This window comes from Catharus ustulatus, chromosome 1 (genome assembly GCF_009819885.2).
Source record: "Catharus ustulatus isolate bCatUst1 chromosome 1, bCatUst1.pri.v2, whole genome shotgun sequence".
NCBI lineage: Eukaryota > Metazoa > Chordata > Aves > Passeriformes > Turdidae > Catharus > Catharus ustulatus.
The window spans coordinates 149,788,367-149,806,477 of NC_046221.1; the positions used below are offsets into that span (position 1 = coordinate 149,788,367).

At 40.4% G+C, this 18,111-nt stretch overlaps 1 protein-coding gene across 1 annotated transcript; it reads right to left on the reverse strand.

Annotated features, from left to right (window-relative positions):
* Positions 1-474: 474 nt before the first annotated feature.
* DSCC1 (DNA replication and sister chromatid cohesion 1) lies at positions 475-13,229 on the reverse strand. The gene is made up of 9 exons (XM_033066185.1): positions 12,989-13,229; positions 11,860-12,028; positions 9,354-9,488; positions 6,930-7,020; positions 5,801-5,939; positions 4,813-4,865; positions 3,604-3,758; positions 2,866-3,014; positions 475-2,177 (listed from the first exon to the last, which is right to left on the reverse strand). Exons 1-9 carry the CDS (start codon positions 13,204-13,206, stop codon positions 2,069-2,071), a joined length of 1,218 nt encoding a protein of 405 aa, XP_032922076.1. The 5' UTR covers positions 13,207-13,229; the 3' UTR covers positions 475-2,068.
* Positions 13,230-18,111: the final 4,882 nt, after the last annotated feature.

The following is an 18,111-nucleotide window of genomic DNA, read 5'->3' on the forward strand; positions in this document are numbered from 1 at the left end:
GCTCTGTCACACTGCAGCGGGAAAGGCTTTTGGAGTTTTGGTTTTTACACAAGGGCGGCTCAGCGGCGGCAGCAGCCGGAGGAAAAAATAAAGAAAAAAACCAAAAGGAAGAAGATAATCCAAAAGGAGACGGGCCGCGCCGTGTTCCCGTGCGCAGGCGCGGCGGCTCGCGCAGGCGCGGGCTGGGGAAGGCGGGAACGGGCGGCGGGAGCAGCGCGCGCCCGGAACCGAAGGCGAACCGGGACCGCAGCGACCCCCGGCTGCCACCCCCGGGGACACGACCTGGAGTTCCTGCAGAACCGAGACTGTTCTGAGTAGCTTCAGTCATCTAGTTTAGGTTAAAATAAATGCCTGCATTTATTTTATTCTGTGAGTCTGAAAGCGTAATTTCGTCTTGAATGCCTAACAAAGCTAATCAGGAGGACTGAACACATGGATGACAACACACACAAAATTAATTTAAACAAACTGTACTCACGGCTGTGATAACGTTTTATTAATGAAACACTTTATTTCTTATTTGTTTTACAAATAAATCCCTATGTAAATACAAACTTGGACCACAAATACGAAAGTATCAATTGTGTATTTTAACTGAGTCTTCTATGAATCAATGGAAGGAATTTCCAAGGCTTTTCCATTCATATTCCCACTGATCTCTGGCAGTGAATCTGCTGGTGCTACTGGGGGACCGCAGCTGTGGGAACCAGACAGCAAACAAGGCAGCTCTTCCCAGCAGAGAGCCATTCATTCCACATGTCCACACACCTGGTCAAACACCACAGCCCCCACACCAGCAATGCAGAGCACAAGGCACTGACCTTGCAGCAATAAACACAGCTCAGGAAACAGCTTTTATTCAGCTTTTTATCTGTAAACCCCAAGTACACACACCATGTTGTCTTAAGAGTTACATTTCATTTTGAAGGATTTTCTCTCCTCTCCTCATTCACTCTACAGCTGGAATGCTGGCAGTTCCAAGGAATTTATACCTCACATCTTAGTCTGATAGAAAAAATGCTTTTTGTATCAATAACCTACAATTGTTAAGTTTAAAATATAAGTCTGAAAACTATAAAGCTATCTAATATTAAACTCTGGTTTACTAACAAGCAAACAATCCTTTTTAATAATTACAAAATCACCATCTCAGGCACACCACTTCATGGCAGTATCATAAAAACATCCTGTTTCATTGCTCTACACAGAACAATATTATACTGTAAGGTTTCAAGGCACAATTTCTATGTGTAGTTATTTGCCATAAAAAAGTTTTTAAAAAAATAATTGTGTAGTATGAAGTTTTGTTGGTTCTTTTTAAAAAAGCTCAAGTAGTCTTCTGTAAATCTTTCGTTTTACCTCAGCTACATTTTAATGACAGTTTTATAGGAAATTCGTAACACAATGTCCAACTACTCTCTTATATCCACACTTCACTGCAATTAGGTTTTTATGTAACATATATATAAGGCCATTCCAAGTATTAAAGTGTCAGGTGCTTGTGCTGATGGTGTTCATAGACATGACCTTAAGAAGAACCACTTTTCAAAATCAAGACTGGTGTCATCTCAGTGGGGAATGATTTGTTCATGAGCTTGATGAGCTCTGTGCTATTCAAAATGTGAACACTGCATTGAAACTTTAGTCATTAAGAATGGCCACTAATGGGCAGAAGACTAAAATTTCCATTTTGCTATTCAAATCAATTTAATTGATTGAACTATTATCAAAGAGGTTTTAAATTTTCATTTCAGGCTTACAGATAAATAAGGCATATTCAAGAAGTAGCTTAGCTCCTGGCTTAACTAGACACAAAGGAAAAAGAAGTTGGGCAAAGGAAGGCTGGCAAAGAAGGCTGGCAAAGGAAGGTGAGCTGAATATCCTTCCTGAGAGGCCACAAGTGCCCTCACACTCCTTAGCTGAGCAGAAAACACAATTTGTTCAAGTAGCCTAGCTGCTTAAACTCAATTGTATAATGATGGTTGGCAACTCTCTTCCCCAGAAGGCAGCAGCAAGTAACATTCACTGTTACTACAATCAGTATCCTCAGTTCTTCAAACAATACTTGTTACGAGATGGGTCTTCTAGAATTAAAAACTTTAACACCATTCAGCATTGAGGAGCGAGCATATTTTGTCAGAAGAGCACCAACGGTCTGCTTCTTTGCACACAAATCTCTGAAGAGGAAATAAAGCACATGACATTGGCATTAAGAGATACACACAAAATGAATCTGTAAAATATTTATAACTACAGCAATAAACTGGATTGAGTTATTAGGGGAAAAAACCCTGAACTACTGTAACTGTCACATAATGCTTTAATTACCTAAAGTTCAGAACTTACCTAGACATTTAAGCACTAGGCAAAATTATATTACATACTTCAGAAAAAAGAATTTTTGGATTTAGGCAGAGTTTTTATTATTACTGTTCTTCTGGGTTAGCATCAATATCTGCTCACATATATCACAGCTGGACGTTCCAGATAGTGCAATAGTGTAAATCTTATACCAAAGGAACAAAGGATGCAGTACAGGAAGCACAATTGCTCTATAGTTCTAGTGTGGTAAATATAGACACTTGTAAATGTTAGGAAGCTTAGCCTTTGAGTTGTCTGCCTTAATCAAATGAGTGTTATCACTCATTTAAACCCAGTAGGATCAGCTTTTTACACATATTTAAATCCAAAAAAAGAGAGTTACAGATCCCAGAGGTGGGTATTCTATTCATATAGAATCCATATTAATTAAAAATGCAAAGTATAGTAGTATCACTGAGGCAGTGATAGCTCATCAGAAGCCAGCTAGGCAAAAAAAAATATATATATATTATCCTATTTTAATAAAAAGAAATACATCCTTACTGTATGTAAGGGGTAATATCCACTTCTGTCCACTTTTCCCGTATGCCAAATAAGCTGTTGAATCTTTCCTGATTGTCTTCAGGTAAATCTTCTACTTTTAGCAGAAAAATGGTCTCTGGTCTTGAACTTTTATCCACAAGAGCCAAGCCCTGTAGATCAGCATCAGAAAGGAAATATTAAGTACCAATAAAACAATTAAACTTCCTTCTTTCTGACAATATTCCATACAAGTTGCTCTTTGCAGATCCAAAGCCTTCCAGAAGTGCACTACCAGAGGCAAAGTGAAGAAATATCATAAAGGCACTGTTTTACAGGCAGTATTTATAATTTCCTTTATGACAAGAAGGAAGGGAGAATCCATTGGGTTTCAATATCTCTCTGCCTGCTCTGAGAGAAAGGACTCCCACAGTGTTTGCTACTCTACTGGCTGTCACTACCATCTGTTCAACAACAGCTTCAGCTTCTGTTCCAGTCACATTTACAAGTAGTAACAGTACAGCTGCAACCTTTTCTTCAAACATTGCAATGGGCCTGAGTTACAGAAACCTGAATTATTACAATTACAGACTACTGGTGCTCACAGAAGACATCATAAAGTGTCCTTGAACTCAAAAGCTGACATAAACAACACAATACCCAATAATGGATAAAATCTATATATGACACAAGTCAGTTACTACTACTATATGACACAGTCAGCCTACTCACAAAAAAATCCATGCTTCTTTATGTGTTTACCTGAAGCTGATCAAGCCTTGTTGTCATCCCCTCAGGGACACTCTGTTGCCAGACTTCTTCAAACTCTGATAGATTGAATTTTATTGCATTTTGTAAAAGCATTTGTGCTATAGCTCTGCATATTTTATCTTCACGCATTTCAAAGAAAACCTCCCCTGCCGAGAAGCAAAAAAAGCAAAAACTAGGTTATCTTGGGCTCTCGCCTGTTGATAAAAGAGCAGCCTTGTATTTCCATTCTATTCTACAGTCTTCTACACACCAGGCATCCTCTTTTTTCTTTTCCTTGGCAAGTAATGTGACTTGTAGCACAGCAGCAAGTGTCCAAACTACAGTATTAATTTGTAACCATAAATGTATTTGCCCTCCATGTTTTCCCCTTTCACAGTGTACAGTTTCTCCAACTCTCATTCCTATTCCTGAATGGCTTGTATCACAGCATTTGCTTAAACAATTAACAAAATTTTCACTTCTTTAATCACCCCTATGAGATTATGAAGGGATGAGACTTCATTTTCTCTCACATTGACTTGGCTAAAATTCTCTGAATCAAATCACATATAAACACTTCCTTCTATTGTTTCAGCCATCTGTCTGTAATTCAGACTTGTTCCTTGTGCAAACTCCCTAAATATATTAAGACAAGAGTCAGTTGTCACTCCAATGACTTTCCTATGTTCTAGAAGGTTGAGTGCAACTCCATTTCAGCAGAAGGTAAGATGAAAGCCACTGTGGGGAAGAACTCAGCTTGAGATTAGAACAGTGCAGTATTATATCTGTGTGTGAGATGGACAATGGAAATTTAATTAATACAACCAACGGATCTTGGGGTGCAGTTCAAGAGATCAAAGGTAGGTAGCTACTTCTGGCAAGCTGAATTTGCCATTGACTACTCCTGATAGTACAGTTAATTGCTTAAATAACTGAGATTTTCTAGGGTATCTAAAGAGATGTCATCTAAATTTTACTAGTGACCTCTCTTTATGGCCTGTAGACACCTAATAAATCACTTCCAGTACCTCTGGTCACAATTGTCTTGTACAGTTTAATAGTCTTTTTTTCCTATGAAACTTCCTTTAAAAATTGTATTGATTTTAAGCCCAGTTTGCTCCCTCCTTGCACTGGCACTGTAGCAAACTCATTTGGGCCATTCTTTGCAAAAGCTGTATTTCCTAATAACTAGTTAAACCATGTAAGCTTTCCCAGACTTACCACCATCAACATATTTCCTGCCATAGCTTAAGAGAATGTGTTCTATCATCTCTCTGGGAAAAAAAAAAAATCAGAAAACAAGTTATAATACTATTTAATAGTACACTACCAAAACCATTACCACAAATATTAAGAAACAGATATGAAGGAAAAAAAAGAAGAGAATAGATGATGAGATTTTTGTGGGAGCATGAAGAAACTGGTAAAAAATAGAAGTAAAAGAGAACAAAAGGGGACAAATAACAGACAGGAGCTGATTTAGCCTGTCAACTCCAAAGGTCTCTTCCACTTTCTAGTTATAACTAGCAAATAATATGTCCCTATAACTTAGAGACATAGTTCAGTACTGGACTTAACAGTGGTGGGTTAATGGTTGGACTCAATGATCTTAATGTTTTTTACCAGTCTGAATGATCCTACGATGCAAGTCAAAAATTTGGCAATTAATTTTCCCTATTTGAATAAGAGGCACTTTCCTGAAGCTGTGTCATAAAATTATATCCTAACTGCAGATATTTTCTTGAGCCAAAAGCCAATTAAATGGAAAATGCTACATATTGTAAACTTAAGTCTTTCTTTGAATGGTAATTCTGAATTACACCAGAAAACATACCCCCCTCTCAGCTAGTATGCAATAAGTAAACCAAACATTTTTGGTTAGCTGTAGCTTCAGAACACATATTTTAAGATGCTCAGTAATTTATAACTTAAGCACATGGTACTTCCATCATTTACAAGTCAGGAGCAATGCTTCTACTGTGAATCAATGGAAATACTACCAATAAACACTAAAATCAATTTACTAACCTCTCTGACTAAAAATTCCCTTGAGTATTTTTAGAAACAAAGAAAACGTATCATTTACATCACCATAACCAGAATCTAGATTTGCAAGACAATAATTCTAATAGACAGCTCACAAGTACTGTAATTACTAGTAGTTAATAATGAATGTGGGCAATTTTAAGTACTAAAAATAATTGTTTACCTGGGTTCTAGAGATCCAAGTTCTTCAAGGCAGGCACATAGAGGAACCTTACTCAAAGGCCAGGACTCTGAGTCTATTAGCTGAGTCACATGACTCAAGAGTTTCATCTCATAGTCAAAGTCAAGAATTCTCCAATATCCTGCCAAACAGAGCACCACAAAGCACTATTAGAAGGAAAACATTGACACCTTAATTCTATTGCCATTAAGATACATTACTGGAGTCTGGATATTCAGGTCACACCTTCACAACATACAGAAGCAGCATTGTGTCTTTTTCAGGATTAAAAGCTGAGAAAAGGAACTAAATAATAAGAGCAAATGTAAAGGAGAATGAAACTTAATTATTTCAATAGTTTGTAATTCTTTAGTAATTCTTTAACTGCTATGAAGACACTACAAGTATTATTCCAAGATAAATCAGATGTGGAAAACTAATAAGTAGTTCACGAACAGAACTGCATGAACAGAACTGTCTGCATTGGCCCTGTAAAGCAACAGCTCAAGTCCAGAGAAGTTCACAAAAATCCAGAAATCCAGATACATTGGCCCTGTAAAGCAACAGCTCAGGTCCAGAGAAGTTCACAAAAATCCAGAAATCCAATAACTCTAGGACTGCCATCACCTTGTGTCCCAGTGAGGGTTTGGGCATAGCCAAGGAAAGGAAGAATAGGACCTGTTCCAAGGTGAGGTACTTGCTCAAGCTTTTCCTCACATTGTAGGAAGACACTGAGATAAACCTGGTCTGGGAGGAAGAAAGGACTATGAAAAGGATGGGGTTACCTAAGAATTAGCTATTTTTGCCTCTAGAACTACAGAAAGCAGTACCCACTCCTTCATAAAGAGGATGACCAGCCAAAAAATATTCATGCTGTGGGTGGGATAGTCGGATGCCAGTGTTTGTAGCAGCAAGGAAGGAGTTATGCTGGAAAGAGAGAGACTGCAGTGCCCGCTCAGCTTTATCCTTCTGATCAGATTCACAGCAGCAGAGGACATGATCTATGGAAACAAGTCTTAGAACTTTGAAGTAACTTGCACCTTGAAAGATGAGGATATGGAATGGGCCTTAGGAAAAGGAGACACATAGCAGGGTTATTTCCTCATAGGTAATAATATTTAGATATGAATACCTTCAATTTTGCAGGCATCTATAACCTCCAATTGGTGGAGTATTTCTTCTTCACTTGCTTGAATCACATTTAACAAATCTTCTGTTGTATACTGCAAAAAGCAAAAAAAAGAAGGAAATAAAAGAGGTTATTCTTACTCCTCCTTTGCTTCAGTGACCACACTAAATGCATTATAAGCCATAATGAAGGAAACACTGAATTTTCTAAGGTTTGCCACACTCTCTGAAACTTTTCCTGTAATTTAAAATGTATTCTCAAAGGGTTATTCAATATAAAAGGCAGTCTAAGTACAGGAAAGTCTTTGTACCAGGCATAAGTAATAATGTATTTGTATTCTCAGAACATCAAACGAGCACAAGTAGACCTTGTAATTGAAGTATCCCAGCAAGAATGAAAAGTGAATGTGTTCTGGCTTTCTTGAAATCACATATTCTAATCTGTGAGATCCAAAAAAAAGCAAAGCAAAAATCACTTATCACTTTTGGATAGAAGTTGAAACCTGCACTTAGTACCTCCACTGAGGGGAAAACCTCCTCCACCATGACCTCAGCAGTTACATGTTGTGTTTTGGTGTCTGCTAATCAATTGGCACATACACAGCACAGACCCAGCCATAACACAAACACCTCCCTGCAGAGCAGTTATGTGGTGTGATGGGAGGGTGCTGTGGGATACTGTGGTGAAGACGTGGCTGGAACAGAAGTTATCATGAGAAATGAAGTAAATGGAAGAAATATCAGAATTCAATGCACAGGAAATAGAACATCAATTCCTTTATTCACATTAGAGCCTTTTTAATCAACTCTAATATTCTGTTCTGTTGATTATAGCTCAAGAATATTTCCTATCAGAAAGAAAAACATTAGATTAAGTATTGGGTTGAGATCTACCAGACTATGGGAACACAAATGGAACATACCAACTCTAAGTTTGGAACATCCACATGTTAAAAGACCATTTAATAAATGCAGAAAGGCATGCATTTCCTGCTATGCTATTTCAATATACTCTGATATGAATATCATCAGGCCAAGTTCCCATCAGTCCTGAAAATCATGAGACTTAGCTTACAGTAAGCAACCAAAAGAAAGCCATTTGTTTTCAAACAGATTAAAGGTGGCTTATTAGCACACAATAAATGTTAAGTGTAAGCAAACAAAACAGTGGAATCATTGTTTCCTAAGCATACATTGTTCGGGATTTCAGTGAGAATTAGTCCCATAGGAAAGAGTTTTCCCCTGGACAGCTTTCAGATTCATTTAGGAGTTCCACCAGAGGCAAGGTTAAGACTTGTCTACGTGTATCAGACATATCTAGTTGTTATCCAGTAAGCTCATAGAGGAAATATATTCTCCTTCAAAAATAAATGGTGATCAATCCTCAAACTGGGCATTAACATTTGGGAGACACTGACATCTTTTTAATAATACTCAATATTATGAATAAATATTATTTCATATGTCTTTTTTCATGTTGCTAGCCTTTGACAATGCTCATAATTTTCAGACCATTTAAGCCCTTTAACCTTTGCCGTCCCTTATTTTCCTGTATGCTCTTCTAGATCAGCACAGGTAGGCGATTCTGGGGGCAAGATTCTGTAACTAACCAGAAATCAGCCTGTTAATCAAGAAGAGAGAGGCATCATGTCTCTCCAGAGAAAAGTAACATCTGTGTTTGCTCATCCAAGCACATGCAGATAGTTTGTTGGTGTCAGCTTCAATCAAGCCTCAGCATAAAACACTTGGGAGCAACTACTTTTTGGTTTTAAACTCAAAAGGAAAACCAACCAAACCAACAAAATCCCAGAATTTTTATCAGCCTTTTATCTGAGATCATATGCTGCACATTCCAGGTCTCCCCATTAATCTTTAGATCCCAAATTGAATTTCCTGGAAACATGATAAGAGAGCAGGACAGGATTTCATTTATGCTTTCCCTTCTTTTAATGCACCTTATTCCATACCTTATATAATCCCTGTTACTCTCTTCAACTCCCTTCTTCTCCTTGTCATCACCCATTACTGACTAGAAAGTAACTTGTACGTGGGTGTGCTCTGACCTCATACACGACAGACCCAAAGAAGAAGGAAAGGCTGCGTTATACCTTAGCAGTCACGTAACTCTCAGGGAATTTAGAAAAGATTCTGAAGGTTGTCCTCCACGAAACTTCCCATAGGAAAAAGGAAATGCCCAGCTTGCTTCTATGTCCTTAGTTTTCCTCTTTTAACTAATAAAAAGGTTGCTTATCTGTACCCACTGGAAGTGCTAACAACAACCAACTTGTTTAGAATAGAAGGTCTAAGAATTAACTCAAAGAAGAACTGTGAACCATGTGAGGAAAGGGATTTTTCTACTTAAGGATGTATCTTCACTTTAATTTGCCCGTCTCCAATTACAAGGAAGCAATTTACACAGCTGATTTACCTTTGACGATGTTGAAGTCTGATCTTTCTGACTGTCAGGCCCTTCATATGGATCTTCCATTAAAAGCTTCCTCAGTTTCTTCAGTTTTGGTCGACATCTCCTTAATTCCCAATAGTTCTTGGAGAAACCAGCAATCTACCAAAGAAAACAGTGACTCTTTAAACATTTTAATGTAGCATCTGGATTCAAAGCTGCTTACCAAAAATTATCAGAAGCAGTGCTAATGTAGTCACTGAAAACAAGAAACTATTAATAGGGTAATTACTTTAAAGACAAAACAATCATTTTAATATTTTCAATTTAAAAAAATTACTACAGACAGAAGAATAAAAATCCACTGTTGATTGCTAAAAAAAACCTGTTTGTAGTGCATAAAATAAAGGTAACAACTCAATTCTGCCTGCAAGTGACAGGAAATCACCATGGGATATATTTCTGCACAATTCCCCCCAAAACTGCTTTTTGTCCTAACAGTAAATTATATTACTGCCATAAGGGCCCTCCTGTATCAACCTGTGTCTATCTTACCCACTTCTTCCCATGCTTGGGATCTAATTCATGGTCTTTTTATACCTTAATGAATCAACATAGCCCTAAGCTCAAGTTTGAGTCCAAGCTCAAGCAGACATGAACAAGGACAGAAAGCTACACTTGCACACAAGTGACATGACATCTCTCTTCCTTGCTGTGAGTCAACACACAAATGAGGAGTGTGCAACAGGAAGGTCAGCTGTTCTTGATTCAACAACACTGACTTACCAAAGCTTTACTTTCAAGAGTAATCATGAAATGTTTCATGGGGTACAGCTTTGACTTCCTACAAGAGTCTTTGAAGAGGATGGACTACTGGAGGCCTTTCAGCATCATTTCTGCTGCTTACCAAACTGACAGAAATGGGAACAGAACTGCAGAGGCAGAACAGGCTTCAGCTCCTGACCCAATCACTAGTCCCATGTTGAAACAGCTTCCACAAAAAAGCCTCTAGACAGTACTTTAAAATACCCTAAGTGCTTTACTAGAGTACTTGGTGTATTTTAGAAGTCCTCCATAAAAAAACAAAACTAAAACTTTAGAAGACTATTCCGTTTAAATCAACTATAAGCAAAACCACCTATACATAGAATAAATCATATACAAATTCTAATACACAGAAATCTCTCAATGTTAATCTATTACATAACTGGCTTGGCAAAAAAATTCAGCTAAACACCAATTTCCTGATAAACTTCCAGGTTTCATGTCAGTTAACGTTTACTTAAGTCCTAGGCTTTTTTCTAGCCAAGCTGCCTCCTGATGAATTTGGTAATAAGTAGATACTCTTCATAGAAAAGAAAAAAAAATCTAATTAATATTCCAGAGCTCATAACCTGAGCTGAGCTGTGTGAGGTGAATAAAATGGCAGATGCTTTGGCTGTGAGTATCAGCTGTGCAATTCATAAAAACATCAGCACCAAAACTGCAAGTGAAGGGTGAAGCCCCAAAGTACTGAGTACACATAGTATCTTTTGCTATGTTTCACAATTTGCAGTGTCACTGAACCATCCAACATTTTTGAAATAATTTTGAGAGCTCTTAGATATAAAACTTCTTTAATAGCTCCTAAGCAAATTACATTTCTGTAGTGTGTAACTTCACAGGAATATTGAAATTAGTAAATATTGGGAAAAAAAGTACATGGAAGAATATTACTTTCTCATTAATCTACTTCAGCTTGAATTAACTTTTTACATTAGCTCATTAGACTTCATGGAAAAACTGATGCTGAAGCAGGATTATTCCTCAATGACGCCATTATGTCTATTACAGCAAATAATTAACTAATAATGTTTGCCTAGCTATTTTTTAATAGGATTTTATTAACTATGCTTCAGGAGGGCAGAGAACAATGAATTCTTAAACCAAGAACACTAAAATCATTCACTTTGATAAATGTTTTGATATGCTAATTGAAAGAGCCACCTTTGAACACATTTCTATATTTAAAAAATAGTGTTCAGACACAACATGGTAAAATCTCCCTTTTTGGGGAAAGCATTCCCAAAAATCAACCTTACTTTAAAAATAGTTCCTAATACTAAGCAATTATATTCTCTTTGCAAGCTTTAAATACCTACCACAAGTAATTACTATGCACTGAAAAGAAACCACAGTTTTAACTTCTTGGAAACAATAATAATCATACATTATGGAGAAAGTTCAGCTGCCTGAAGAAGGGCTCTAAGGCCATTTTGGCCACCCTAAGGCATAGCATGGCCCTGTGTAAAAAGCACATTTATAAAAACATCTTCCTGGAACTGGTCAATACACAAAGAAGCTACAGGAGACTTGTCCCTTCTCCAGTGGCAGCCTGCAATAGTGGCTAAGCAATACTACAGGGCATCTAAAATGGCATTAGAAGCCTGTGTTTAGGCAACTGAATCCCAGCTGGGTTTCACATATGCACCTTGGACAAAGTACAAGAAACTACAGAGAATAAGAAAGCAAACAAAACCCCTGAAAGACATACCTGGGAATGAATAATATTACAAGATGCTGGATCTGCATTCAGTTCCTCTGGCATTTTGCAACCAGGAACAAACAGCAGCATATTTGAGGTATCTGCTATTTTCATGTCATAGGTTTTATCTTTGCTGCACAACACTGCGTGTTCATCCTTTTCACCACGGATTACTAGGCTGGAAAAAAAAACAAACAGCACATAAATAATGATGATGACAGGGGAACATTTAGTTCCTCCCAGGCTACATACACTAACCTAGGTGCTCATATTCAATTGAATTAAACTGTTTCCCAAAGCCTGCATGCATGAACAAAGCTCAGCTGTGCCCCAGGGGATCAACACGATTCAAGCCTCTAACACATAATACTTTATCAGTATTGCACTAAATAGGAATGGGCTTACTGACATAGATCTCACAGAACTATCTTCTTTAGAGGGACTTCTCATTTCGTATCACTTTGAAGATGTTCCTTATGTCACTGGCATTGCAGTAAAGGAAGAAATTTTAAAAAGTATCAAAACTTTATCTAGAACTTGCTCTTGGGTCCAGAGTCTGGTGTCACATCACCACCCTACCCTATGTCCATGCTAATACTACACATCCTTCCCTGCCAATTTGTCGATCTTGTAGGCACTCTGCCATCCATCAGACCGCAAGAGTTCTAACAGGAAAATCTCAAAGTCAACAGGACTCTTTTAGACACGTAATCTCTTTCTAAACCTCTGTTTCTGACCATAGAATATCCCGAGTTGGTTAGGACCCACAAGGATCACTGAGTCCAGCTCCTGGCCCGGCACACTGCCCAAATAATCACACCCTGTGCCCGACAGCGCTGCCCAATTGCTCTGACCACTTTTTGGGGAGCCTATTCCAGCACCTTCCGAGTTTTGTTTAGAAGTCCCCACAGCAAGTTTTCCATTAACCAAAAAAAAAGACAAAAACAAAACCACGACAAAATAATAATAATTTAAAAAACCCACAAACCACGCATCTTGTAAGTGTAAATCGTTTTTTGTTTCCAGTGTAGCTGAGACAGGTGTAAGGGATTTAAGGGGCAATTATAAGACAGCATCACACGAACCCAAGCGCGGACTCAGCCCCGTTCCCCCGCGGCCTCCCCCGGGCCCGCCGTACCTGCGGCCCGCCTCCAGCTCGGCGCACAGCCCCGGCTCCAGCTGCAGCAGGCAGCACTCGCCGCCGCCGGCCTGCGGCCCGAAGCTGAGGCAGTGCACGGCCGGCAGCAGCTCCGCCGGGCTCAGCTTGGCCGTCTGCAGCGTGGCGTCCACCTCGGCGCGGCTCCGCAGGGCGGCCCCGGCCCGCTCCGAACTCCGCGTCTCGGCCTCCATCTCCATCCCCGCCCCGTTCTGCTCCGAACTCCGCGCCACGGCCTCCATCTCCGTCCCCGCCCCGTTCCGCTCCGAACTCCGCGCCACGGCCTCCATCCCCGCCCCGTTCCGCCCTGAGCTCCGCTCCACAGCCTCCATCCCCGCCCCGTTCCGCCCCGAGCTCCGCGCCACGCCCTCCATCTCCATCCCCGCCCCGGCCCGGCGGGGCCCGGGCCAGGGGGAGGCGGCGGCTCTTGCAGCCCTGCCTGGGTTCCGCGGGTGGCGGACTGACGGACGGACGGACAGACAGACAGGATCAGGGAGCCAGGCGGGAACGGCTCAGGGTGGTACCGAGGGGAATCGCTTCCCTCTGTTCCTCCGCCGGGTCTAATTGGGACAAACCTCCCTATTTTTGGCCGGCTGCACAGGAGCCGCGCTGTGCTGCAGTAAAATCTCTCGTTATGCCAAAATGCAATAAAGAGAGACAAAACGCGCAAAACTAAATAAAATAACAAAACGTTGCAAAACAGGCCCAATATGGAAGTCACTGCCCAGCTTTGAGGCAACATAAAATTATAGACGTGTTTAGGACGGAAAAGGCTTCCAAGATCATCAAGTCCAACCCTTTCTCCAGTACTGGCAAATCCAGCACTAATTCACGTCCCCAAGTGCCACACGTACGAGTCTTTTAAACACCTCCAGGGATGGTGACTCCACTACTTACCTGGGCAGCCTGTTCAGTGTCTGACAACCCTATCTGTGAAGACATTGTTCCCACTATGAAATTTGAACCTCTGCTGATGCAACCTGAGCCCCCTTCCTCTCATCCTGTTACTTCAGAATTGCTGCCTGGCTCCAGCCTCCTTTCAGGAGTGGTGGTGAGCAACAAGGCCTCCCCTGAACCTCCTTTTTCTCAGGCTAAACAGCCCCAGCTCCTTCAGCTGTTCCTCAACTGAGCTGTGCTCCAGACCCTTCCCCAGCTCTGTTGCCCTTCTCTGGATGTGCTCCAGCCCCTCAATGTCCTTCTGGTACTGAGGGCCCAGACCTGGACACAGCACTCCAGGTGTGGCCTCACCAGTGCTGAGTACAGGGGACAATCCCTGGCCTGGTCCTGCTGGCCACACTCTGATCCAGGCCAGGATGCCATTGGCCTTCTTGGCCACCTGGGCACAGCTGGCTCATGTTCAGTCACTGTTGACCAGCACCCCTTTTCCACCTGACAGCTTTCCAGCCATGCTGCCCCAAGCCTGGAGCATTGCTGTGCCACTCTCAAAGTTTTTACTCGATACCAGAGCATGACAGCAAGTGTGGAGAGAGGGAGATTGAGTGTCCCATCTACCACAGCAGGGCATGACTCTGGGTGGGAAAGCACTGCTGAGGCAGCTGGCACCCACTGGCATCACTCACCCCAGGTCCTTCTGGGGACAGTGTGACTGAGGTCAGCTACCTGCAGGTCCTCATCCATGCATGACCCCTTAGGAAAAGCTTGCACAGCCTCTGCAGGGAGGTTCATCTCCCCGTGACTCAGGGCTCACCTCAGGCTCTTGCTGTGGCCTGATGGGGCTATGTCTGACAGAAGAAGCTGTGAAGAAGTGCTTGAGCTAAAGCCATGACACAAATGAGTGGAAACCACAGGCATGCATGATTATTGCAGTGGAAATAGTCTGCAGCTCAGAGATTCAAGGGGAAGTCTATTGACTTCCTTAAACCATAAGAAGAAAACAGAAGTGGAGGCTCAGAACATAGCAGCTAAACAGCAGTGGGAATCAAGACTTCTGCAAGGAGCAGCACAGGATGCCTCTTCCCTGCCTTGTCCAGGACAACTGGCTCCTCAGACACTCACTGATTTTTGCTGCAGGGCATGGTAACACTCAGCCTGGCAGTGTGCTCGCCCTAGCTGCCTGCTGTGTGCATCAGCTAGCAAATAGTTATTCAGTGCTCTTAAACTATGTCTATCCACTTGCAGAGTACCTCTGTGCTTGGTAAAATCTGCATCAAATGACCCAGATAATGAGGTCATAACCCCTTTTATGTGAGAACCAGAAGCAGGAGCTGGTGGGATGGAGCTGGCTTGGTTCAGAGACCAGCTTGTTGTATGTGACTGAGTCAGGCATATTCTGCCTGCAGAAGGTGGTGCCTGAGTAGTGCCAGTGATGCAGTTGGCCTTGGAGAAAGCTTTGGCTGAAGTTATCAGGCTGTTACCTCTGTCACAACACATGTACAGTGGCTTGTTCAAACACTCAGACATGTTTTCATGTTTTATTTCAGTTATTGGAAGGTGGAAATACCATCATTTGTACACAGGAAACCAGAGACACTCCAACTTTGGCTAGTTTCTACTAATGCCTAGGTGCAAACTGATATGTGTATAGCCTTATTTGAGACTCACATTTTGCTTTAATGTAAATCTCTTCATGCACACCTCTCAGGTAAACCAAAAAATCACTTTTTACCACGTAAATGCTGAAATATTTTCTAACTGAATAGCAGCTTATTTGTGCTGGCTTTTATTTATATCTTAATTTGTGCAATTTTCCAATGACCTTGCATAGCTGCTTTTTCTTCTTTCTACTTTTCATCCTGTGAAATTAAAAAAGGCTCTGGTATAGCCAAGAAACTGAATCCAAGGCATGGGTTCATGGAGTTTCTATCTTAAGGGATCTGCTATGTAACAGAAACTCAATAGGAATTAAATCACTGGATGTTATTCAGGAGTTGGCATTGATCTGTGGTCAGGAACATTTGTGGTAGTTATTAATTTTTCTAATCAGTTTTGTTTATCCTGGTTGTTCTGGTTGAAGATGCTTTTTATATATTTTACATATGTATTTTGAAACTGGAATGTATATGCTTGTGCTGCCTGCCATCTTTCTCTGCATGTCCCTTTTTTACTCCTCTGGAAGTTGCTGTTCAAGGTCAAGCAAATTTGGCAGGTAAATTTCCTGGAATTTTGGTAGAAATCAGTGGCTGGATGATATATTGAAGCCCCTACTTGGGGGAATGCTGCTCTGATCCATTCTAAGGGGCAGAAGCCAATGGGCCTATCACCAAAAACATGGACATAAATCTATAGAGATGTCTCATTTCTCAGGAAACAACGGGGTGTCAGGTTGTACCCTGACTTTGTCAGGGTTTGGAGTTTGTTTCTTTGTAGTACTGTATTTCTACTTTAATTTCCCTAGAAAAGAACTGTTATTCCTAATTCCCATATCTTTACCTGAGAGCCCCTTGATTTCAAAATTATAATGATGTGGAGGGATGAGGGTTTACATTCTCCATTTCAAAGAGAAATCCCTGCCTTTCTCAGCAGACACCTGTCCTCCAAACTAAAACAGCAACTTTTTGTTCTTCGTCCATATATAAGCCGCACCTGATTATAAGCCGCACTTCTGGGTTCAGACAAAAATTTTAGTCAAAATGGTGCGGCTTATAATCGTGAAATTACTGTAAATAGAAATTAGTATTAATGGAATGTGGTTGATGATCGTTGAGTGAAGTTAGCAAACAAAAAAAGGATTATTGAAGATTATTACATATAGTCTTGCCTTTGAAGTCTTTGGCCCTGTAATATCTTTCCCAGGACTCAAACATCAGGGATGTGAACTGTTAAATAAATGAAGGACATCTGGGACAAATCAAATAAAAGAAATAGCTCCAACGCTCCACAGCTGAAACCCAGAATGGTGAAGCAGGAGATAACAGTGCACACTAGCACTATCAGGCTCTAGTCATTAGTTAGCATGTTAGGGGGAGTGCAGTTCAAGTGCTTGGGAGCTCCACAGTAAAATATAGTGAGAAAATAGGGCTACATGACATGAGGAGTTCAAATGACAAAGATGTACACACTAGAAATTTACAGATGTCCTTCAAAGTACAAAAGAAATAGCTGAGAAAATAAAATAGAATAAAAAGAGATAATGCCAGCTCTGGAAAAACTGGCACAGTGCCAAAGCTGAATATAGCAACACATTATCAGCTTGGTGATAATTACACAATTCACAGTTACAGTTCTTGGAAATTATTCCACAAGAGAGACTCCTTTTGATTAAAGCCTCATAAACCCTACTTCAAGGATTTCTTTTTTCAGCTGGAATGCCATCTGCAATATTTAAAATTAGCATGTGTATTACATTTTTACTCATTAAATGACAATTTCTTTTTGTCTAGAAATACCTGCCATAGGGTGTGTTCACTGTGTTTCAGTACAGAAGGTGACCATGGAACTCTGGGTGTGACTGGGGTTAGAGCTCTGATTGCTGTTTCAGTAGGCTCCTGTGAGACACTGTGAGAATGACTTTCTACAATGAATGTACACAGTGTAATACAACTTTTCCTTTCTAGGAAAACAAGAAAGAGAAAAGAGAGACCAAAGAGAAAATATCATTATGCCATTGTATAAATCCATGGTGCACACCTATCCTGAATAATGATTGTCTAGTCTCTCTTAAATGTAAGAATTACAGATTGCTGATGGAAAGAACAGAAAGTAATGGATAAGAGAATAAATTTCTTTGCATTGAGAAACTTGGGAGATGTGGTGAAAGTCAAAATGACTGTGATCCACAAAAGAGTAAAACAAGTTCATAGAGATGTGCTTGTCTCTGTTAATCACAATATTCAGGTTTTAGTCGTAACTCACGATCCAAAATAAATTCAGACCCTCTAAATCACTAGAGCACGCACTCTACTGTTCTCCATTGGAGTTGGTTATTGAGACATACTTTAATTTTTTAATTTTTTTTTTGTAGTGGAAGGTAAAATAGCAAAATGGTGACTTGCATATTCTGTGTTGCAGACCTTGATTCATTTATATTACTGCACCCCAGTAAAACCATTATAACTGATGATGTCAGCCAGAAAAGCACCACAAAGCAGGAGATAATGAGTCCAAGACTCAAAGAGGGAAAATTTCAGCCAATTAGTAGAATAACC

Bases quoted from the DNA above. Each gene is read 5' to 3' on its own strand.
- DSCC1 (XM_033066185.1), bottom strand. From the start codon at position 13,206: ATGGAGATGGAGGCCGAGACGCGGAGTTCGGAGCGGGCCGGGGCCGCC. The intron at 5,940-6,929 runs GTATTCATATCT...TCTGTTTGGCAG, and splicing joins AGATGCCTGCAAAATTGAAG to GATATTGGAGAATTCTTGAC. The intron at 4,866-5,800 runs GTAAACAATTAT...TTTTTTTCCCAG, and splicing joins CTTGGATCTCTAGAACCCAG to AGAGATGATAGAACACATTC.